The sequence below is a fragment of the Salmo trutta genome, chromosome 19 (genome assembly GCF_901001165.1).
Source record: "Salmo trutta chromosome 19, fSalTru1.1, whole genome shotgun sequence".
NCBI classification, from domain to species: Eukaryota; Metazoa; Chordata; class Actinopteri; order Salmoniformes; family Salmonidae; genus Salmo; species Salmo trutta.
Genome location: NC_042975.1, coordinates 11,831,557 through 11,856,686, shown reverse-complemented (window position 1 = coordinate 11,856,686; position 25,130 = coordinate 11,831,557). Strand labels below are relative to the sequence as shown.

Below are 25,130 nucleotides of genomic sequence, written 5' to 3'. Positions count from 1 at the left end.
TATGATGGCTTGGTTACAGATGGCAGACATGATGGTTACAGATAGCATTATAGGTATGATGGTTAGGTTACAGATTGCAGACATGATGGTTACAGTTAGCATTATACATATGATGGCTAGGTTACAGATGGTAGACATGATGGTTACAGATAGCATATTCTATAAAATACTCCATATAATGATCTGAACTAGTAATGTGGAATATGTACATACATTCTCGCTTGGGTGTAGTAGCTACTTTCTTCTAGAGAATCAGAGATGACAACGGAACCAACTCTTTTCAGCATATAGCCCTGATCAAGGGGTTATGTTTGAGTTACTATTTTAAGTAGCCTATTTATCATGTAAACTATTGCATTTGTAGATAGTGAAATGTAAGCTGACCTGTTAAAAGTGTAAAGCTGTGTATGGAGAAGATAAACTGAATGGAGCCACACAATCTGTGTCTTTCTGACCTGATGAAACCTGGCACACTTCATCTTCATAGCTATTTCATCAAACTTGAACTTCTCTTCCTGGAACCCAATCAGAGACAGAATGAAATGGTCTGTTTATTTTAGGAGGCAGTTTACAAAGCAGCACTCTATCTGTCTGCCGTGAGCGGCTGTTCCGACAGCTGTTGTCTTTCATAGTCACACAGTAGCTTCTGATCCCAGGGATAACACCAGCTCTGAAGTCAGTCAGTGAAACAGGGTAGATACAACACAAGGTCTTGGAATAATACTCACTGTTTATACAACTGAGAGGGAAATACATTGATTGGAGATAGTAGACTACAGTTAGATTCCTTTAACTTGCAATAGATGCAGGCCTAAATTGGGTTATTTCTGTTCTTTTGACCCAAAGGTTAGATAAACAAACAGCTGTTCTGTTACATGACAAGGGAAAGTGGAGCTGCTAATGTAATGGTGCAGTCCATTGTGGGGCTTGCGTCGGTTTAAGATTCTAAAACACACCATCTGGTGAAAATGTATTCCAAGGGGGTGGAGGGATCATGCAATTGCCCTCTGTATTTTAACTACCGTTTCATCCGTGCTGATATGGAAAATGTTGACTACTTGCCCTCAGAGCACATAGCTTGAGTTATATTTCAAGTTTGGCCAAAAGCACAAAAAGAGAGAATTAAAGACAACACCACCTGCTCCTCCGCTGTGGTTGTTTGCCTTATAAGGAGGCTGTGTCTGCTTTGATTTGGTGTTCCTCCTCTGGCAACGTCAACGAGCTTAGTCCTTCATTGTGTTGCACCACATCAATGCCCCTCAAGGGCCACAAGTCTACCTGCCGAGCCCTATGTCCTCCTCAGTGTCCTGATCCAGCTCCCTGCTGCTGCCCGCTGCTGCTGACAAAACAAGATACTAGCTTAAACCAAGATACTAGCTTCTCAGTTTCTTAAGGGCAAGCAGTCTGAGAGTGAGAAACACACCAGAGAGGGGGGGTGAGAGAGTGAGAACATGAGTGAGAACATGAGGGAGGAAGAAGGAGGGGGAGAGAGAGAGAGACGGATACTAAGACGGTGAAAGCAAATTACTTGAGGGTGTTGTGGATATTCTACACAGGGACACTCAAAGTCAATCTTAAATTAATGATTATTATCAGTTAACTGGGGAGGTTCTAACATACTTGATACCCCATAGTGAACGTCTGTCAGGAGTTCTCTCGGGGCAGTCCCGTTAGTTCCCTTATAGACTGGTTACAGACACGTTTACCAGGCACAAGCAGGAACCAAGGATTGTTTATGACGCCAAAGACTTTTCCTTCACAAGGGTCTGATAGTTAGTTGTGAGTCAGACATTGTTTTTTTATTCCATGTGATTTGTTCCTGCAAAACACAGACCTTAGTTTGTGGGCATTTGAGTTAATCATCATCATTATTGCAAAAGGACCTCCCCACATTCATTAGTTTCCTTCTGAGCGCATTAACAGCATAAATGAATTGTAAAAGCATTGTTTAAACAGAGCACGGTTTAGGGCTATCGTCTCAAGCGTAAAAAGAGTCAATTGCATTCTCCATGTTTCAATTTCCATGTTTCATTCTTCATGTTTCAATTTCCATTTTCCACATTTCCACTCTCTCTTTAAGATGAGTCATAGTATTGATTTTAAACAGAGTAACTGATGGTTAATTTGTTATTTATTTGTGTTTTGTTGTGTTTTTGGGGCGAGTGCTATTCTTAGAAGGACCTTCTAGCTGCTGTGGCGTGCAGCTCTCTTGTCTGTGTGATTTAGCTGCAGTGGAGAAAGCCTCGGGACACATCAGCGGCCTCCCCACAGATGAGCCATTGACAGGGGAAATCTGGAGGCATTGTGGATGACAGGAAGTGGCCGGGGTGAGGGACTAGCACAGCACTCAGGACACGCGCCGCCAGCCCGCCCACCCACCGACCCGCCAGCCCACCATCCTCACACAGCGGTGTGTCATTGTGCTCTCTGTAATCCTTCAGTCCTGCACAAGGGGGCCAGCAAAGAAACAAAGAAAACCAACCACAGCTTCTCCGAGGTGACCCGTCCCAGGGGGACAGTAGTGACATTACACTGAGCACTGACCAATTTATCTCCAGCAAATTCCCTTTTAGATGGTGTACATTCATTCAACTCTAATGAATGGGGTGTATTGTAGGGGTGTATTATGGGGTTTATTTTCTTAATCTCAGAGTTCTTGGATGTTCTTTGATGTCATATTATTGCTGGACATCCTCTATACAAGCTCCTAATAGATGGATGGACGGAAGGCTTTGGTTCCATCAGCGTACGTTAGTTGTACTGTACTCTAATACCAACACAGGATCTTTTCTGAGGCAATCCACTTAGGCTGAAGAGACAAACCCTGTGGCAATATAGTGACTATGTGGCAGGAGGTTTAGGAATCATCTCATGGGCACCTTGGTGGCAATATAGTGACTGTGTGGCAGGAGGTTTAGGAATCATCTCATGGGCACCTTGGTGGCAATATAGTGACTGTGTGGCAGGAGGTTTAGGAATCATCTCATGGGCACCTTGGTGGCAATATAGTGACTGTGTGGCAGGAGGTTTAGGAATCATCTCATGGGCACCTTGGTGGCAATATAGTGACTGTGTGGCAGAAGGTTTAGGAATCATCTCATGGGCACCTTGGTGGCAATATAGTGACTGTGTGGCAGAAGGTTTAGGAATCATCTCATGGGCACCTTGGTGGCAATATAGTGACTGTGTGGCAGAAGGTTTAGGCATCATCTCATGGGCACCTTGGTGGCAATATAGTGACTGTGTGGCAGAAGGTTTAGGAATCATCTCAGGGGCACCTTGGTAAAAGTCTTGCAACAGGTTCGATAGAAGTAATCCACAGCAGAGACGGACTGTTTTAGAAGACCACCAAGAGGACACATTCACAGGTCAGATTGAGCTTGGTGAATGGAATATGAATGACAGTCATCCAATATGCTGTAATAGAAAGTGGATTGAATGAAGTAGAAAGAAAAACTGAACAATGTTCATACATTCTTTTATTGCTGCTTACAGATATTCAATGTGTAACACAAGTGAGTAGACTTGTAGGTTCTACACTATTTGGTGTTCGCCTGTCCAGATAAAAACTGTGATTCAGTAATAATGCGTTTATCACATTTATCAAGTGCTTTTTAGCTGATCTCCACGTACCTCTCAGTTTGTGTGAAAAGGGTTAGAAAGGCTACACACGGTATATAATAAATTTACCACGGTGCTGCGGCTGTGTTCCCATAGTAGGAACTGGTCTCTGAACCCCTGACTTCCTCCTGGGTCATGCCAGGGATGAGCAGAGCAGAGAGGTGGGAATGGAGGCTGTGAGAGGCACAATCCCCTGTGCTGAGTTGAAATACCAATCCCCTGTGCTGAGTTAAAATACCAATCCCCTGTGTTGAGTTGAAATACCAATCCCCTGTGTTGAGTTGAAATACCAATCCCCTGTGCTGAGTTAAAATACCAATCCCCTGTGTTGAGTTAAAATACCAATCCCCTGTGCTGAGTTGAAATACCAATCCCCTGTGCTGAGTTAAAATACCAATCCCATGTGTTGAGTTAAAATACCAATCCCCTGTGCTGAGTTAAAATACCAATCCCCTGTGTTGAGTTGAAATACCAATCCCCTGTGCTGAGTTAAAATACCAATCCCCTGTGCTGAGTTAAAATACCAATCCCCTGTGTTGAGTTGAAATACCAATCCCCTGTGTTGAGTTGAAATACCAATCCCCTGTGCTGAGTTAAAATACCAATCCCCTGTGCTGAGTTGAAATACCAATCCCCTGTGCTGAGTTGAAATACCAATCCCCTGTGTTGAGTTAAAATACCAATCCCCTGTGCTGAGTTGAAATACCAATCCCCTGTGCTGAGTTGAAATACCAATCCCCTGTGCTGAGTTAAAATACCAATCCCCTGTGCTGAGTTAAAATACCAATCCCCTGTGCTGAGTTACAATTCCAACAACCTGTTTTTTCTCCATCTCCATCCAGCCTGAGAAAGACTAGTAAAGTCCATAATTATCACCTGGACACAGACGCTGCTGATGAGCCAAAGAAAATATATTGCTTTGGGACTATATCCTCCCCATTGACTACCACCTGCATATTAAGAGCTCTTGTGGGCACCAGCTAGGGGGGTAGAGAGAAACAGAGGGAGATGTGGTATAGAGAGAAACAGAGGGAGGGGGGTAGAGAGAAACAAGGAGTGAAACAGGGAGATGTGGGATAGAGAGAAACAGAGGGAGAGGGAGATAGAGAGAAACAGGGAGAGGGGGGTAGAGAGAAACAGGGAGTGAAACAGAGAGATGTGGGATAGAGAGAAACAGAGGGAGAGGGGGATAGAGAGAAACAGGGAGAGTGGGGTAGAGAGAAACAGGGAGTGAAACAGGGAGATGTGGGATAGAGAGAAACAGAGGGAGAGGGGGATAGATTGAAACAGGGAGAGGGGGATAGAGAGAAACAGAGAGAGAGGGGGATAGAGAGAAACAGAGGGAGAGGGGGGTAGAGAGAAACAGGGAGTGAAACAGGGAGATGTGGGATAGAGAGAAACAGAGGGAGAGGGGAATAGAGAGAAACAGGGAGAGTGGGGTAGAGAGAAACAGAGGGAGAGGGGGATAGAGAGAAACAGAGGGAGAGTGGGGTAGAGAGAAACAGGGAGTGAAACAGGGAGATGTGGGATAGAGAGAAACAGAGGGAGAGGGGGATAGAGAGAAACAGGGAGAGGGGGGTAGAGAGAAACAGGGAGTGAAACAGGGAGATGTGGGATAGAGAGAAACAGAGGGAGAGGGGGATAGAGAGAAACTGAGTGAAACAGGGAGATGTGTGATAGAGAGAAACAGAGGGAGAGGGGGATAGAGAGAAACCGGGGGAGAGGGGGATAGAGAGAAACCGGGGGAGAGGGGGGTAGAGAGAAACAGAGGGAGAGGGGGGTAGAGAGAAACCGGGGGAGAGGGGGACAGAGAGAAACAGAGGGAGAGGGGGGTAGAGAGAAACCGGGGGAGAGGGGGACAGAGAGAAACAGAAGGAGAGGGGGGTAGAGAGAAACCGGGGGAGAGGGGGACAGAGAGAAACAGAGGGAGAGGGGGGTAGAGAGAAACAGGGAGTGAAACAGGGAGATGTGGGATAGAGAGAAAACAGGGAGTGAAACAGGGAGATGTGGGATAGAGAGAAACAGGGAGTGAAACAGGGAGATGTGGGGTAGAGAGAAACAGAGGGAGAGGGGGATAGAGAGAAACAGGGAGTGAAACAGGGAGATGTGGGATAGAGAGAAACAGGCAAATAGATGGCAAGATTGACAAACAGAAAAAGAGAGATGAAAATAGACCACAACATCCCAGCATCCCAAAGTCTCACAACAGCTCCTAAGCCAGAGCCAGAGAACATGAAGCCCTACTGTACAATCACAGTAACGGTTGAAATTCTAAACAGGGATTTGAATTTGCTAAGACTTTCCACTTATTCTCTCCCTCATTTGATGGAGTGTAACCACAGCATCCTGCCTCGGTGCACGTCAGATAAATAAACTAGGACACAGGAATACATTGAGCAGAAATGAAATCAACCCATTTGTGAGTGTGGGACATTGTACGGCTGCGTGACAGTTGTTATTTCTTGGCACAGGATGGAGGCAGCGAAGTGAGGTATAGTGTATAAACAGGCTGGGCTGTCAGGGAGCTGCCGTTTGGCCCGCTCCCCAGTGTCTGCTGGTGCACCCGGCAAGGGAAGGCCGTCACGCTGACACATCCTGACATATCATTATCTGAGCTGAGAGGGCTGGGAGGGCTGCACTGGGGGCCGTCAGGGGGCTAGACCAGCTCAGCCAGCACACACTTTAATATCAGTTAATAGCCTTCCGTCCACTCCCAACATCACACTGTTGAGACAGCACAGCAGCTAGCCCAGTATCGAGCATTGAGTTTTGAGCTGCAGGAAGCAGTGCAGACTCAATGCCACTCTGAGGAGCAGTAGGTGGGAGGAGAGGAGAGTCGTGGAGATCATGATCAAATTATCCAGCCATGTAAAGTCTTCCCTGAGAGCACAGTGAATAGTAAATGGGTATCGTGTTCCTGAGTCCATGGCTCACTTCTCCAGCCATTACTGCTCTCAGCCGCCATTGGACTGACTGCACTGGACCGTCTCCAAGCTAATAACCAAGGAAACGAGGAGGAGAGGAGACTTGTTGCTCGCTGGTTACAGTAGTTTCTGACAATCGTTTATTGTTTCTACAACAGAAAGTGCTATAGTGTGTAATCAATTCATGGAAACCTGAGCTAGTCATCATATTTCTGTGACTTTACATTAGATGTCAGATCACTGCAGGCGATCAGACGATCCCCTTGGTTTCACACATGGTAAATTGGGCACTATCCATGAATCTCTGTGATATAAGGCCGCTGCTACATCTATGCTGTCGTGTAAGCAATTTTGCACCTTTCTCATGTCCACATTAAATGTGAAATATTCTCAGTTTGTAGTAACCCCTCACAAAATTACTCTTGAGCTTATTACTTTGCAAGTAAAATGGATCCCTGCCTAGAGAAAAGATTGCTATGACAACCCGACCATTCTCCCTAGCACACACATCGCTCTCTCTCTCTCCTCTTTCTCTGTTTCTCTGTTTCTCTGTTTCTCTGTTTCTCTGTTTCTGTCTGTCTGTCTGTCTGTCTGTCTGTCTGTCTGTCTGTCTGTCTGTCTCTGTCTGCTTGCCTATGCATGTCCAGTACAGTATGAGTATGATTGAACTGACCTCCTGCCTTGTGTTTTAATTGAAAGCCTACCCTAATGCACTGTGCGCTGCATACCTCTGAGCTACAGTAATGGTGCATCTCCTTGCTGCCGCCAACCACAGCATTGGCTTGCCTTCACTAATTAGATCTTGTATTTTAGAATTTTAGATTATCATATTTTTCCCAGCACATCCGGGATTAGAGTTTGCTCATCAGCACTCTTTTTGTTCTGTGAGGAGAATTAGTCTCCCCTAAACCAGTTCAAATGGGTAGCGAGCAGAGGAAGATAAGAAAATAAATATATTAGATATGGGGACTGACTGGACTAGGAGTAAAACAATTCTGATCTGGATGATTATGTAAGAGGTGTGAATTTCATCTCTCAGGATATGAATAAGAAATACTGTAATACCCTCCTAAAGGGTTCTTCAGCTGTTCAAATAAGATAACCCTTTTTGGTTCCAGTTAAAACGTTTTTCTGTTCCAGGTAGAACCCTTTTGGGTTCAACATGGAACCCAAAAGGGTTCTACCCAGAACCAAAAAGGCTTCTTCAAAGGGTTCTCCTATGGGACAGCCAAAGAACCCTTTTAGGTTCTAGATAGCACCTTCTCATTCTAAGAGTGTGGCCACATTTTTTGAGTAACCTGGAACGTAACTGTAGAGGGAGATTGAATGTCTCTGAATTCAAATTACATTTGCTGTGTTGATGTGAACATCAAAACTACAATATAACAATAATTTTTTTTAAATACATGAGAATGGGGAGATCCTTCATTCAGATCTACAGTAAACTGTGTGTAAAGATGATGTTATCCCAACCTGCCGTATTCTAAAATAATCTACTGTGCCAATTTGCTTTTTAATATTTTGCACTGTCGAAATATCACCCACTGGCTGTCTTCCACAAATAGCTGAATTTCATTTTTTTAAATAACAAATCTGTTGTTCTGGTAATATTTTCTGTTACAGCAGAGTTCCCCAACTGGCGGCCCGGGCGCCAAATTTGGCCCGCGAGTAGATCTATTTGGCCCCCCAAGTTTTCGGAGCAAAACAATATATAAAAAAAAAAGAAATGTCCTCTCACTGTCAACTGCATTTATTTTGACAGTTATTAAAACTTAGGACACTAAAGAGGCCTTTCTACTGACTCTGAAAAACACTACAAGAAAGATGCCAGTAGAAAGGCCTCTTTAGTGTCCTAAGTTTTCATAACTGTGACCTTAATTGCCTACCGTCCGTAAGCTGTTAGTGTCTTAACAACCGTTCCACAGGTGCATGTTCATTAATTGTTTATGGTTCATTGAACAAGCATGGGAAATAGTGTTTAAACCCTTTACAATGAAGATCTGTGACGTTATTTTGATATTTATGAATTATCTTTGAAAGACAGGGTCCTGAAAAAGGGATGTTTCTTTTTTTGTTGAGTTTATATACAGTTGAAGTCAGAAGTTTACATTCACCTTAGCCAAATACGTTTAAACTCAGATTTTCACAATTCCTGACATTTCATCCTAGTAAAAATGCCCTGTCTTAAGTCAGTTAGGAACATCACTTTATTTTAAGGATGTGAAATGTCAGAATAATAGTAGTGAGTGATTTATTTCAGCTTTTATTTCTTTCATCACATTCCCAGTGGGTCAGAAGTTTACATACACTCAATTAGTATTTGGTAGCATTGCCTTTAAATTGTTTTACTTGGGTCAAAAGTTTCAGGTAGCCTTCCACAAGCTTCCCACAATAAGTTGGGTGAATTTTGGCTCCAAGTGATTTTAATTGAAGAAATCTGTTCCCAAGTATTCCCACGGATATTAGAGAGACATGTGGTAGTATATAAATGTAAGCAAGGTTTGAAATGATTCAGTTTTAGTCACACATTATATCTGTTTAGGCTTCTTGTGGTCAATTTGCAGTCTACAAATGATTTGTAATTATGTTCCGGCCCCCGACCAACCGCTCAAGAACAAATCGGCCCGCGTCTGAATGCTGTTGATGATCCCTGTGTTACAGTATGTTCAGACCTGAGACCAGGTTGGGAAACCCACCCCCTCTTATTGCTGGCCCCACAGTGATAGTGCTCACCACCCCCTCTTATAGCTGGCCCCACAGTGATAGTGCTCACCACCACCTCTTATAGCTGGCCCCACAGTGATAGTGCTCACCACCCCCTCTTATAGCTGGCCCCACAGTGATAGTGCTCACCAGCCCCTCTTATTGCTGGCCCCACAGTGATAGTGCTCACCAGCCCCTCTTATAGCTGGCCCCACAGTGATAGTGCTCACCAGCCCCTCTTATAGCTGGCCCCACAGTGATAGTGCTCACCACCCCCTCTTATAGCTGGTCCCACAGTGATAGTGCTCACCAGCCCCTCTTATAGCTGGCCCCACAGTGATAGTGCTCACCCCCCCCCCCACCCACCCCCTCTTATAGCTGGCCCCACAGTGATAGTGCTCACCACCCCCTCTTATAGCTGGCCCCACAGTGATAGTGCTCACCACCCCCTCTTATAGCTGGCCCCACAGTGATAGTGCTCACCAGCCCCTCTTATAGCTGGCCCCACAGTGATAGTGCTTACTATCCCTTCTTATAGACTGCTCTGTGGTTGTGCATAACGTCTTCTCTGCCATCCTGTCAGCAGATGCCTATGACCATAGGACGGCCAGCATGTGCCGCAGGTCCCAGCCTGCTTGTCTCCATCATGCCAGTTTACAGATGTCTGTCTCAATCCCAGGGGATGAGAGAGAGATTCTCCTGTGGCAGCAGCTCTTCTCCTGATCTGCAACCCAACCTGGGATTACCATATCTCTTCTCATGAGAGCAGTCGCCTCCGGCAATATGCAGCCACCAACATTACTGGGAGTGATGTTTCAGCATTTCCTCCGTCCATCCAAAGAAAACAAAAATCATCTAAAAATTGAAAATGGAACTGCTTATTTACCACTGTAGTCTTGTTGCAGTGAGATCTGGAATGGTAGGAGCATGGGCAGAGTGAGGCCTGTGTTATCCAGCGGTCCCAGAGGTTTTAACCGTGTGCTCTGATGAATGATCTTTCCTGACAAGTTATTATTGCTTTCCATAACTCTTTACAGGAGAATATTACATTTGTGAGGTTTCTTACTAAATTTCCTGCTTCAGGAAAATGTGCAGCTATACTAATAAAAATACACAAAACAATACCTCAATATAAACAATGAGTTTGATTTTGAGTCGTTCTTTAGTCTAAGTGGTGGATTTGTCTCAGAATTCTATATTTTTCAGCTTTTCAGAAAACAGCAGAAAACAGCAGAACATCTCAAACCAATAGCCCACCAGTTAAAATTATTCTGTTTTAGTCAAACAACATCTGTTTAGATAGAGGGAGAAATATTTCAACCCAGATAGACTAATTGAATCCAAGATCTGTCTCAACCTGAATAGAGAAAAGGGTCCATATTCATTGGTATGACCCAACCAAACCCATTGAGCCCATTTCCAACCATCTTTAATGTTCCTGGATAAGAGCTTTGTATTTTCTCATGTCAAAGAGAAGTAAAGTAAATGTATCAATATATTAGGTATAGGCCCCACTAAGGAGTTGCCTGGTGAGAAGGAAGCGTTGTTTCATGCGTTCACACAGTGTGATGATTAAAGCAGGACTTTCTACACCTACGCCATGTGTTCCATTATCTTGTGGCTTGACAGATAAGATCTCCTGGAAGAGAGAGGAGCTTTGAGGTGTGTGTGTGTGCGCACACGCACATGCGCTGGCCTCTCATTAGGGAGAAGCAAGCAGGGCCCTTTGATGTCCTGAAGCGCGCAGAGAAATCCGTTGGGACAAGCCGGCTACTTCACCCACTGAAGCTCTGTAGATTCTGGGTAAGGAGAGAGAGACAGGGAGATGTATGCAGTACATGCCAAGGACCCGATATTACATTTCACTAAATCATTTGGGAGGGATATTTTTTGTTTGTATTTTTCTGAATACACAAAATAGAAAAGAGCAGAGCCAGGAATAGTGACTGGTAGGCCATGATAATGTGCTAATAGCAGAGCCAGGAATGGTGACTGGTGGGCCATGATAATGTGCTAATAGCAGAGCCAGGAATGGTGACTGGTGGGCCATGATAATGTGCTAATAGCAGAGCCAGGAATGGTGACTGGTGGGTCATGATAATGTGCTAATAGCAGAGCCAGGAATGGTGACTGGTAGGCCATGATAATGTGCTAATAGCAGAACCAGGAATGGTGACTGATTGGCCATGATAATGTGCTAATAGCAGAGCCAGGAATGGTGACTGATTGGCCATGATAATGTGCTAATAGCAGAACCAGGAATGGTGACTGATTGGCCATGATAATGTGATAATAGCAGAGCCAGGAATGGTGACTGATTGGCCATGATAATGTGATAATAGCAGAGCCAGGAATGGTGACTGGTGGGCCATGATAATGTGATAATAGCAGAGCCAGGAATGGTGACTGGTGGGCCATGATAATGTGATAATAGCAGAGCCAGGAATGGTGACTGGTGGGTCATGATAATGTGCTAATAGCAGAGCCAGGAATGGTGACTGGTAGGCCATGATAATGTGCTAATAGCAGAACCAGGAATGGTGACTGATTGGCCATGATAATGTGCTAATAGCAGAGCCAGGAATGGTGACTGATTGGCCATGATAATGTGATAATAGCAGAGCCAGGAATGGTGACTGATTGGCCATGATAATGTGCTAATAGCAGAGCCAGGAATGGTGACTGATTGGCCATGATAATGTGCTAATAGCAGAACCAGGAATGGTGACTGATTGGCCATGATAATGTGATAATAGCAGAGCCAGGAATGGTGACTGATTGGCCATGATAATGTGATAATAGCAGAGCCAGGAATGGTGACTGGTGGGCCATGATAATGTGATAATAGCAGAGCCAGGAATGGTGACTGGTGGGCCATGATAATGTGATAATAGCAGAGCCAGGAATGGTGACTGGTGGGCCATGATAATGTGATAATAGCAGAGCCAGGAATGGTGACTGGTGGGCCATGATAATGTGATAATAGCAGAGCCAGGAATGGTGACTGGTGGGCCATGATAATGTGCTAATAGCAAAGCTAGGAATGGTGACTGATGGGCCATGATAATGTGCTAATAGTAAAGCCAGGAATGGTGACTGATTGGCCATGATAATGTGATAATAGCAGAGCCAGGAATGGTGACTGATTGGCCATGATAATGTGATAATAGTAGAGCCAGGAATGGTGACTGGTGGGTCATGATAATGTGATAATAGTAGAGCCAGGAATAGTGACTGGTGGACCATGATAATGTGTGATGTGTCACTGCTGCCATGCCGTGCTGTGCATAGCCCCAGCGGAAAATGATTGGGTTGTATCTATCAAAGCTACAGCCTATGCTCTTTGTTTATTATACTGCATTCACAATGTGGGGTTAACCAGCTATACAGTGCCCTTAGGAAAGTATTCAGGCCCCTTGACCTTTTCCACATTTTGTTATGCTTAAGCCATATTACACTTTTTTTTTTTATTGTATTATACATCTCAGCAATCTACACACAATACCCCATAATGACAAAGCAAATGTAATAAAAAAATAAAGTATTCAGACCCTTTGCTATGAGGCTCGAAATTGATCTCAGGTGCATCCTGTTTCAATGTATCATCCTTGAGATGTCTCTACAACTTGATTGCAGTCCACCTGTGGTAAATTCAATTGATTGGAAATGATTTGGAAAGGCACACAACTGTCTATATAAGGTCCCACAGTTGACAGAGCATGTCAGAGCAAAAACCAAGCCATGAGGTTGAATGAATTGTCTTTAGAGCTCCGAGACAGGGTTGTGTTAAGGCACAGATCTAGGGAAAGGTAGAAAAACATTTTCTGCAGCATTGAAGAACTCCAAGAACACAGTGGCCTCCATCATTCTTAAATGGAAGAAGTTTGGAACCACCAAGACTATTCCTAGAGCTGGCCGCCTGGCCAAACTGAGCAATCGGGCGCTAAGGGCCTTGGTCAGGGAGGTGACCAAGAACCCGATGGTCACTCTGACAGAGCTCAAGAGTTCCTCTGTGGAGATGGGAGAACCTTCCAGAAGAACAACCATCTCTGCAGCACTCCACCAATCAGACCTTTTATGGTAGAGTGTCCAGACAGAAGCCACTCCTCAGTAAAAGACACATGACAGCCTGCTTGGAGTTTGCCAAAAAGCACCTAGACTTTCAGACCATGAGAAACAAGATTTTCTGGTCTGATGAAAGCAAGATTGCACTCTTTGGCCTGAATGCCAAGTGTCACGTCTGGAGGAAACCTGGCACCATCCCTACAGTGAAGCATCGTGGTGGCAGCATCATGCTGTGAAGATGTTTTTCAGCGGCAGGGACTGGGAGACTAGTCAGGATCGAGGCAAAGATGAACAGAGCAAAGTATGGAGAGATCCTTGATGAAAACCTGCTCCAGAGTGCTCAAGACTTCAGACTGGGGTGAAGGTTCACCTTCCAACAGGACAATGACCCTAAGCACATAGCCAAGACGACGCAGGAGTGGCTTGGGGACAAGTCTCTGAATGTCCTTGAGTGGCCCAGCTAGAGCCCCAACTTGAACCCGATCCCCATCCAACCTGACAGAGCTTGAGAGAATCTGCAAATAATGGAGAAACTCCTCAATTACAGGTGTGCCATGCTTGTAGCGTCATACTCAAGAAGACTCAAGGCTGTAATTGCTTCCAAAGGTGCTTCAACAAAGTCCTGAGTAAAGGGTCTGAATGTGATATTTTATTTGTTTATTTTTTATAAATTAGCAAAAATTAAATAAAACCTGTTTTTGCTTTGTCATTTTGGGGTATTGTGTGTAGATTGATCAGGGGGAAAAACAATTGAATACATTTTTAAGTAAGGCTGTTACCTAACAAAATGTGGACGAAGTCAAGCGGTCTGAATACTTTTCCGAAAGCACTGTATGTAGCTATCCTATCTCCATCCAATTGACCTCATATTCATGTGCTTGCTCCATCTCTTGTGTTGTCGAACAAAGGAATAATACAGTTTGCCTTGGTGAGAGATAATGGGGTTAAACATTTGAACAAGCGAGTCGAGTGTTTCAGGATAACAGGAAGGCATTATTGCATTGATACTGATACATTAATCTTGATCCATAATGGAGGAGGTTGTCGATATCCTCACCCCAAGTCTATGTCATGACAGTAGGAAGCACTCTGCCAGATCTGTGCTGTTGTACAGCTGGGGTGTCTTACATTAAGATAGTATTTGCCTAATAAGCCCATCATTATTATTGTGGAGGGTAATGCAATGTGGCTGTGCCACTGCTGACCAACCTCAATAGCTATATTAATGTAATGTTAATAAAAACAAATAGTGGACCACAGACCTGTGAGAATATTCTTCACGTATCTCTCTCCTCCTACCAACTGCCTCATCAGCAGAAAACTCACATGGAGATGTCAGCGGCAATGGTTTTCTCTCTGTCTCTCTCTCTCTCTCTCTCTCTCTCTCTCTGTGTCTCTCTCTCTCTGTGTGTCTCTCTCTCTCTCTCTCTCTCTCTCTCTCTGTGTCTCTCTCTCTCTAATGATGTCATCAGTGTGGAGGTGAGGAGAGGTGTAACCTGGGATTGATCACGTAACCCTGCTGTGTGCACACACAGATGTTGGTATTTTGCAGAAATGGCAGACAACGTGCGTTTCTTTTTTGTAAGGGAAGTAAATTATCGCGTTGCCAAATTGCTTGGTGCTTTATTAACAAAGCCAGCTGTTCTCGTCCCCGCTGAAAAGCAGTGCGGCCCGCAGAGCAGAAAAGGGCCAGGAGAGTACTCTCGATGCCCCCAGGTTTACAAGCACGATAACTATAGTAGGAGGCAGGAGAGTTTCTGACAGCTTACATTGTGGTGTTAATCAATTAGTGTACAACATACAGAAGAACTGCGGGCCAGCGTTGAGCTCTCTGTAAACCTACACAGGTAGGGTGAGCTGCTGGCACTGTTTCCAACTTAGTAACTTCATAGCAGAAGTTGTAGGAAGCAGGGATGACCACCCTGTATAACAGTCTAACATCTGGATAGGTCAGGGGTCGAGAGAGGATTCTACACCTAGTTTGTAGAATCTCTATTTAACCCTGTGATGTTATATGCAAATCAGATTTCCAAATCAGATTTCCAGCATATCTTTACCTAACTCTGTCAACTGTTTATTCGTTGTCTGTATGGCATGTATGCTTATTGTATTTCTCTATGGGGATTAAATTGTTTTGACTGCATTGCCTTCCTGCATATTATATACAGTAATTTCCATAATATGGTGATTCAGTGTTTTTCTTTTTCTCATCTCTCTCTCGTAGGAGATTACGTTGTGCTGACAGTCTTCTTCGACTTGAGCAGAAGGATGGGTTACTTCACCATTCAGACCTACATCCCCTGCACTCTCATTGTTGTCCTCTCCTGGGTCTCCTTTTGGATCAACAAGGATGCTGTGCCTGCTAGAACATCCTTAGGTAACAACAAGCAAGGAAAATCAAATTCATAATTCATAGATTTCAGATTAATTCAAGAATAAAAGATAGGGTATTTAACCTCTTCAGGTTAACACCAACCTAGCCTCGACACAAACACATGTTGCAGCATTATCAGTGAAGTTCATTAGCAGTGCTTCTCATAACACAGGACTTGTTGTGGTCAGGCCAAACCCTCAGCGACCCAGAGAGGCTTCAGTAACTAGTCCTTCTGGATGATATGAGCCCAGACGGGCACATCTGTTTTTATACATATCTTAATTAGACATTCATTATGCTACACAGCAGGGGAGATACAGCCTCAGTGTGAAAATACAGGTGGCCAACTTTGCTTAAGGCAAAAAGGGGGACTTTTTTGCAGAATGTGTGAACTTTTGAACCCGCTCTTGTCTCCGAAGGGCGGACGACTTCAGAGTATGTCCTCTTATAGTTACATATTCTTTAGTCAGCTCCTTGCTTCTCCAAGCTTCTCAAACCTGAACACAAGCCCTCACCAGGATCATTAGAAGCATTGCTGAGTGTAAATCAATCCAGAACACGGACATCCACTTCCAATCAGAGAAGAGACGTTTCACCTTTAGAAGCAATGTTATACCCTATCACTGTGAGAGGTTAACTTGTTATTTTATTTATTGCAGGTGTCTATATCTTATTATTGTTATCTTATAATCTTCATTAAATATTAAATATTAGGACAAAATGAATTACCTAGCAACATGAAAATGGAGTCAAATGGCTTAATTTCCTTCCCAAAGATAACCGGGAGGTTAATGTTGGTTAGCTAGCTGGAAGGATTAATGGCTGTCACATTATTCTTAATCCTTCAGTGCCATCCAACCAAATATGACAATCACTCCAGGCACCTCCATAGATATTGCAACATTAATCTTGAGACATGATGATGTCTCTCGTTTTGCATGAAAAATAGACACAAATAAAACCATATTAGCTGCAAAGCCCTCGTGATCTATTAGAGTGGCTTGTTGAAGAGCTGTGGTGTGTGTTTGAGGCAGGGATGTTGGTAGCTGTACTCACTAAACACGCATCTGTAGTATCTGTGTGCTACGTTAAAGGGTTTCCCCTGGTGTGGTATTTCCCTCCACATCATCATGTCTCGATGACAAAGATCCCATGCAGTGTTAATTGTCAACAATAACTATGACGAAAAATATTACTCAACAACCTATTTAATGAAACGAGAAATGAGTTGCCGTGGAAAAAAACTACACTCAGCAAAAAAAGAAACATCCTCTCACTGTCAACTGCGTTTATTTTCAGCACACTTAACATGTGTAAATATTTGTATGAACATAACAAGGTTCAACAACTGAGACATAAACTGAACAAGTTCCACAGACATGTGACTAACACAAATGGAATAATGTGTCCCTGAACAAAGGGGGGTCAAAATCAAAAGTAACATTCAGTATCTGGTGTGGCCACCAGCTGCATTAAGTACTGCAGTGTATCTCCTCCTCATGGACTGCACCAGATTTGCCAGTTCTTGCTGCAAGTTCCCAGTCATTTCTTGGGGGAATTGCCCTAGTTCTCACCCTCCGATCCAACAGGTCCCAGATGTGCTCAATGGAATTGCGATCCGGGCTCTTCGCTGGCCATGTAAGAACACTGACATTCATGTCTTGCAGGAAATCACGAACAGAATGAGCAGTATGGCTGGTGGCATTGTCATGCTGGAGGGTCATGTCAGGATGAGCCTGCAGGAATGGTATCACATGAGCACAGCGTTGAGATTGCCTGCAATGACAACAAGCTCAGTGCGATGATGCTTTGACCCATTGCCCCAGACCATGACGGACCCTCCACCTCCAAATCGATCCCGCTCCAGAGTACAGGCCTCGGTGTATCGCTCATTCCTTTGACGATAAACGCGAATCCGACCATCACCCCTGGTGAGACAAAACCGCGACTCGTCAGTGAAGAGCACTTTTTGCCCTGTCTGGTCCAGCAACGGTGGGTTTGTGCCCATAGGCGACGTTGTTGCCGGTGATGTCTGATGAGGACCTGCCTTACAACAGGCCTACAAGCCCTCAGTCCAGCCTCTCTCAGCCTATTGCGGACAGTCTGAGCACTGATGGACGGACTGTGCGTTCCTGGTATAACTCGGGCAGTTGTTGTTGCCATCCTGTACCTGTCCCGCAGGTGTGATGTTCGGATGTACCAATCCTATGCAGGTGTTGTTACACATGGTCTGCCACTGCGAGGATGATCAGCTGTCCATCCTGTCTCCCTGTAGCGCTGACATAGGTGTCTCACAGTACGGGCATTGCAATTTATTTCCCTGGCCACATCTGCAGTCCTCATGCCTACTTGCAGCATGCCTAAGGCACGTTCACGCAAATGAGCAGGGACCCTGGGCATCTTTCTTTTGGTGTTTTTCAGAGTCAGTAGAAAGGCCTCTTTAGTATCCTAAGTTTTCATAACTGTGACCTGAATTGCCTACCGTCTATAAGCTGTTAGTGTCTTAACGACCGTTCCACAGGTGTATGTTCATTAACTGTTTATGGTTCATTGAACATTTACAATGAAGATCTGTGAATTTATTTGGATTTTTACGAATTATCTTTGAAAGACAGGATCCTGAAAAGGGGACGTTTCTCTTTTTGCTGAATTTATAACTGTAACAAATGAGTTTTCATTTTTAGTTGACGAAAACATTCAACAAACACAGACATTCAATTTGATATGTAGCTGCTTTTCATCTGTATTTTTTTTTACCTTTATTTAACTAGGCAAGTCAGTTAAGAACAAATTCTTATTTTCAATGACGGCCTAGGTTAAAAGGGCAGGACGACAGATTTGTACCTTATCAGCTCTGGGATTCGAACTTGCAACCTTCCGGTTACTAGCCCAAAGCTCTAACCACTAAGCTACCCTGCTGCCCCATTGTTCAATTGTACGCATGCATGCCTTTGCAGAATACGGAATGCGATTCTCTCATTGGTTATGATTGGGAGAAAAGAGCTGTAGGCCTATACATAAATTGTTTAACCTGTTTCCAAGGCTTTGTAGCCTTGGTTACAATCTTCCTCAATAGCAATGTGCCAGTTGTATGAAGGGATATTAGGCCTAGTTGGATGTGAATGTGCACATGATGGAAGTTAGAGGTAAATATTAATTATTTAATGGGGAAAAAATGCACTGACTAAAATTGTCCGGAGTTTTAGTCAATTGATAATAACTAAAACTAATGATGGATAAAATTACTAAGTGTGACTAAGGCTCAGATATATTTTAAGACTAATACTAAATAGCTGCCAAAATGAACACTGATCCCTTTGCACCAGATGGCTGGTGGTAAGGCATGGATGGTATGGCTGAACTTGAAAGAAGAGATACACTACATGACCAAAAGTATGTGGACACCTGCTTGTCGAACATTTCATTGTAAAATCTCGGGCATTAATATGGAGTTGGTCCCCCCTTTGCTGCTTTAACTGCCTCCACTCATTTAGGAAGGCTTTCCACTAGATGTTGGAACATTGTTGCGGGGACTTGCTTCCATTCAGCCACAAGAACACTACTGAGGTACCATGTAGAACCATGAAAAACAGCCCCAGACCATTATTCCTCCTCCACCAAACTTTACAGTTGTCACTATGCATTGAGGCAGGTAGCGTTCTCCCGGCATCCGCCAAATCCAGATTTGTCCGTCGGACTGCGTGATTCATCACTCCAGAGAACGCATTTCCACACTTGGCATTGCGCATTGTGATGTTAGGCTTGTTGTGCGGCTGCTTGGCCATGGAAACAAATTTCATGAAGCTCCCGACGAATAGTTATTGTGCTGACATTGCTTCCAGAAGCAGTTTGGAACTCGGTAGTGATTGTTGCAACTGAGGACAGACGATTTTTACGCACATCAGTACTCTGCGGTCCTGTTCGGTGAACTTGTGTGGCCTACCACTTCGCGGCTGAGCCGTTGTTGCTCTTAGACATTTCCACTTCACAATAACAGCACTTACAGTTGACCGGGGCAGCTCTAGCAGAGCAGAAATTTTACTAATTGACTTGTTGGAAAGGTGGCATCCTATGACGGTGCCACTTTGAAAGTCACTGACCTCTTTAGTAACTCCATTATACTGCCAATGTTTGTCTATGGAAATTGCATGGCTGTGTGTTCAATTTTATGCACTTGTCAACAACGGGTGTGGCTGAAACAGTTGAATCCACTAATTTGAAGGGGTGTCCACATAATTTTGTATATATAGTGTATGTTGTGGATCAAGGGACCACAATAGTTGGTTGCTACGCTGTCCATTATGGGGAAACTCTACGTCATAATGTGTCAAGTGTTTGCAATTAAACACTCTGCATTTCATAATCCTTTAGTTTTGTGTAATCCAGTACTCGAATACTCTGCCTTGATTTCTAATCACTATACTTAATGATACCGTTTCCTCAGATTCCTTTCATTTGTTGGAGAAGTATTATGGATAATATACTGTATCTGTTAGACTTGTTACATGACCAGAGAAAGCACTTTGGCATAACCCAGCTCACACACGTTTTTGCCTGCCTAAAGTATGTAATTCATTTAAAACCCATAAGGATCAAATAGCAAGCTCTCTTCAAAATTGATGTGTGCAGCATGCTAAAATAGTTCAAACATCCCCACTGTGTATCATACATATTGTATTTTGTTCAACCAGTCTGAGATTGCTCCATTCTAATACTCTCTGAGAATATATTTTTGTACAGAAAGTTTCTTTGAATTTTTGGTCAGTTTTTTCTCACATCTCTGAGACTAGGGAGGTTAAAAAATTTTTTTAAAAAAAATTAAAATAAAAAATATATATATATATATTTATATATATATACACTCTGAACCACACCGATATATCCTACATTTTATATTGCCTCCACTGCACCAAGTCCTGAAATCAAATCTCTCTAAGAATGGCATACTGTTATCTTTTGTTGCTATACCCTTTCTATACCCTCGTCTGACCCTCTTGGCCATCTGGTCCATTGACAGGCATCACCACTGTGCTGACCATGACTACACTGAGTACCATAGCCAGGAAGTCGCTGCCTAAGGTGTCCTACGTGACGGCCATGGACCTCTTTGTTTCCGTATGCTTCATCTTCGTCTTTGCCGCGCTGATAGAATACGGAACACTGCACTACTTTGTAAGCAACAGGAAGCCAAGCACAAAAAAGGACAAGAAGAAAAAAAACCCGGTGAGTCGTTTATCCAAAACAAAGTGGGCACACAATGACTCTACTCAAGTAGTGAAGATAAAATGGTCAGAATAGCTGAGATGAATGTCGACACATTTTGAGCTTAATGTGTTTGCAAAGAATGTTGACCTTACCTGTGAGAATGTGTTTATATTAGGAATAGGCCAGGTCAAAGGGTGGGGATTACAACACTCTCCAAACACGGAGTTATTTCCAGTCTCTGAAAGGCTCACCCAATCACTGTATTACTGTGTTACTGTAATGCAAAGCCTACTACTACTAGTTTCTCTGATGGGAGCAGTCATTGTGAGGGCACCTCGTGCCATGCAGTCTACGAGAGACATAGAACCTGTCCTTAATCCATACCACAGCTGTGCAGTACTATTTTAAAACCTCGTCACATGACCAGAAGGTGTTGGGGCTTCAAATCCCCACAACATCATGACAGCTAAAGTAAAAGCACCAGAGTTAGCTAGCTAGGTCCTTAACAGGCTGTGGAGTGCTCCAGTTTCAGCTTCTCTGTAAGTAAGATTTGCTTTTGGATATAAATGTGTGCTGGGTGAATGAGTTTTGACGATCTGAAGGTGTAATGCCAGTTTGCTTTCTCTAAGGGGATGTTCTAAATGAGGTTCTTCACATGGTCTGCCAAGTTGTGATGCAGAAGCCTTTGACTCAGATCCTTTTGATCTTCATGAATAAAAAAGGAAATCGAGGAAATAACATATTTTTTATTCTCATAGGTTTTGGGTGTAAGGGTCTAACCATTTTCATTTCTCATAGGTTTTGGGTGTAAGGGTCTAACCATTTTCATTTCTCATAGGTTTTGGGTGTAAGGGTCTAACCATTTTCATTTCTCATAGGGTTTGGGTGTAAGAGACGAACCATTTTCATTTCTCATAGGTTTTTATGGTGTAAGGGTGTAACCAGTTTCATTTCTCATAGGTTTTGGGTGAAATGGTTTATCCATTTTCATTTCTCATAGGTTTTTGGTCTAAGGGTCTAACCATTTTCATTTCTCATAGGTTTTGGGTCTAAGGTTCTCACCATTTTAATGTATTATGCGTTTTGGGTGTAAGTGTCTAACCATTTTCATTTCTCATAGGTTTTGGGTGTAAGGGTCTAACCATTTTCATTTCTCATAGGTTCTGGGTGTAATGGTCTATCCGTTTTAATTTCTCAGAGGTTTTTGGTCTAAGGGTCTAACCATTTTCATTTCTCATAGATATTTTCTGTAAGGGTCTAACCATTTTCTTTTCTCATGGCTTTTGGGTGTAGGGGCCTAACCATTTTCATTTCTCATAGGTTTTGGGGGTAATTGTCTAACCATTTTCATTTCTGATAGGTTTTTGGTCTAAGGGTCTAACCATTTTAATGTACAGTATTATGGGTTTTGGGTGTAAGGGTCTACCATTTTTCATAGGTTTTGAGTGTTAGGGTCTAACCATTTTCATTTCTCATACGTTTTGGGTCTTTGGGTCTAACTGTTTTAATTTCTCATAGGTTTTGGGTGAAAGGGACTAACCATTTTCATTTCTCATAGATTTTCGGTGAAAGGGTCTATCCGTTTTCATTTCTCATTGGTTTTGGGTGTATTAGTCTAATCATTTTAATTTCTCAGAGGTTTTTGTGGTGAAAGGGTCTAACCATTTTCATTTATCATGGGTTTTGAGTGTAAGGGTCTAACCATTTTCATTTCTTGTAGGTTTTGGGTGTAAGTGTCTAACCATTTTCATTTCTCAGAGATTTTTGGTATAAGGGTCTAACCATTTTCATTTCTCATGGCTTTTGGGTGTAAGGGCCTAACCATTTTCATTTCTTATGGCTTTTGGGTGTAAGGGTCTATTTGTTTTAATTTCTCATAGGTTTTGGTCTAAGGGTCTAACCATTTTCATTTCTCATGGGCTTTGGGGGTAATTGTCAAACCATTTTCATTTCTCATTGGCTTTGGGTGTAAGGGACTAACCATTTTCATTTCTCATAGGGTTTTATGGTGTAAGGGTCTAACCAGTTTCATTTATCGTAGGTTTTGGGTGTAATGGTCCATCCATTTTCATTTCTCATAGGTTTTTGGTATAAGTGTCTAACCATTTTCATTTCTCATAGGTTTTGGGTGGAAGTGTTTAACCATTTTCATTTCTCATAGGTTTTGGGTATAAGGGTCTGACCATTTTAATGTATTATGGGTTTTGGGTGTAAGGATCTAACATTTTTAATTTATCATAGGTTGTGTGTGTAAGGCTCTAACCATTTTCATTTCTCTGAAGTTTTGAGTGTAAGGGTCTAACCATTTTCGTTTCTCATAGGTTTTGTGGGTAATTGTCTAACCATTTTAATTTCTCGTAGGTTTAGGGTGTAAGGGACTAACCATTTTCATTTCTCATAGGTTTTTATGGTGTAAGGCTCTAACAATTTTCATTTCTCATAGGTTTTGGGTCTTTGGGTCTAACCATTTTCATTTCTCATAGGTTTTGGGTGTATTAGTCTAACCATTTTCATTTCTCATAAGTTTTGGGTGTAAGTGTCTAAGCATTTTCTCTTCTCAGAGGTTGTGGGTCTTTGGGTCTAACCTTTTTAATTTGTCATAGGTTTTGGGTCTAAGTGTCTAACTGTTTTCATGTCTCATATTTTGGGTGTTAGGGTCTATCCATTTTCATTTCTCATAGATTTTGAGTGTAATGGTCTAACCATTTTAATTTCTCATACATTTTGGGTGTAAGGGTCTAACCATTTTAATTTCTCATACATTTTGGGTGTAAGGGTCTAACCATTTTAATTTCTCATACATTTTGGGTGTAAGGGTCTAACCATTTTAATTTCTCATAAATTTTGGTTGTAAGGGTCTAACCATTTTCATTTCTCATAGGTTGTGGGTGTAATGGTCCATCCATTTTCATTTCTCATAGGTTTTTGGTCTAAGGGTCTAACCATTTTAATGCATAATGGGTTTTGGGTGTAAGGGTCTACCATTTTTCATAGGTTTTGGGTGTAAGGGACTAACCATTTTAATTTCTCATAGATTTTGGTGAAAGGGTCTAACCATTTTCATTTCTCATAGGTTTTGGGTGTAAGGGTCTAACCATTTTCATTTCTTATGGCGTTTGGGTGTAAGGGTCTAACCATTTTAATTTCTTATAGGTTTTGAGTGGAAGGGTCAACCATTTTCATTTCTCATAGGTTTTGGGTCTTTGGGTCTAACCGTTTTAATTTCTCATAGGTTTTGGGTGTAAGGGACTATCCGTTTTTTTCTCATAGGTTTTGGGTGTAAGGGTCTAACCATTTTCATTTCTCATATGTTTTTTGTATAAGGGTCTAACCATTTTCATTTCTCTTAGGTATTTTCTGTAGGGGTTTAACCATTTTTTCCCCTAATGGCTTTTGGGTGTAAGGGCCTAACCATTTTCATTTCTTATGGCGTTTGGGTGTAAGGGTCTATTTGGTTTAAGTTCTCATAGGTTTTTGGTCAAAGAGTCTAACCATATTAATTTCTCATGGGCTTTGGGGGTAAGGGACTAACCATTTTCATTTCTCATAGGTTTTTATGGTGTAAGGCTCTAACAATTTTCATTTGTCATACATTTTGAGTGTAAGGGTCTAACCAGTTTAATTTATCGTAGGTTTTGGTTCTAAGGGTCTGACCATTTTAATGTATAATGGGTTTTGGGTGTAAGGGTCTACCATTTTTCATAGGTTTTGGGTGTAAGGGACTAACCATTTTAATTTCTCATAGATTTTGGTGAAAGGGTCTAACCATTTTCATTTCTCATAGGTTTTGGGTGTAAGGGTCTAACCATTTTCATTTCTTATGGCGTTTGGGTGTAAGGGTCTAACCATTTTCATTTCTTATGGCGTTTGGGTGTAAGGGTCTAACCATTTTAATTTCTTATAGGTTTTGAGTGGAAGGGTCAACCATTTTAATTTCTCATAGGTTTTGGGTCTTTGGGTCTAACCGTTTTAATTTCTCATAGGTTTTGGGTGTAAGGGACTATCCGTTTTTTTTCTCATAGGTTTTGGGTGTAAGGGTCTAACCATTTTCATTTCTCATATTTTTTTTGTATAAGGGTCTAACCATTTTCATTTCTCTTAGGTATTTTCTGTAGGGGTTTAACCATTTTTTCCCCTAATGGCTTTTGGGTGTAAGGGCCTAACCATTTTCATTTCTTATGGCGTTTGGGTGTAAGGGTCTATTTGGTTTAAGTTCTCATAGGTTTTTGGTCAAAGAG

The 25,130-nt window shown here is 42.6% G+C and overlaps 1 protein-coding gene across 5 annotated transcripts in view; it reads left to right on the top strand.

Moving 5' to 3' along the window:
• Positions 1–25,130, top strand: part of LOC115153992 (gamma-aminobutyric acid receptor subunit gamma-2) — a 90,517-nt gene that overhangs the window by 54,376 nt on the left and 11,011 nt on the right. For all 5 annotated transcript variants that reach the window (XM_029699736.1, XM_029699735.1, XM_029699734.1 and 2 more), the window contains exons 7-8: positions 15,538–15,690; positions 20,705–20,910. In XM_029699736.1, the coding sequence (XP_029555596.1) occupies positions 15,538–15,690; positions 20,705–20,910 (359 nt within the window). The remainder of the gene's footprint in view (positions 1–15,537; positions 15,691–20,704; positions 20,911–25,130) is intronic.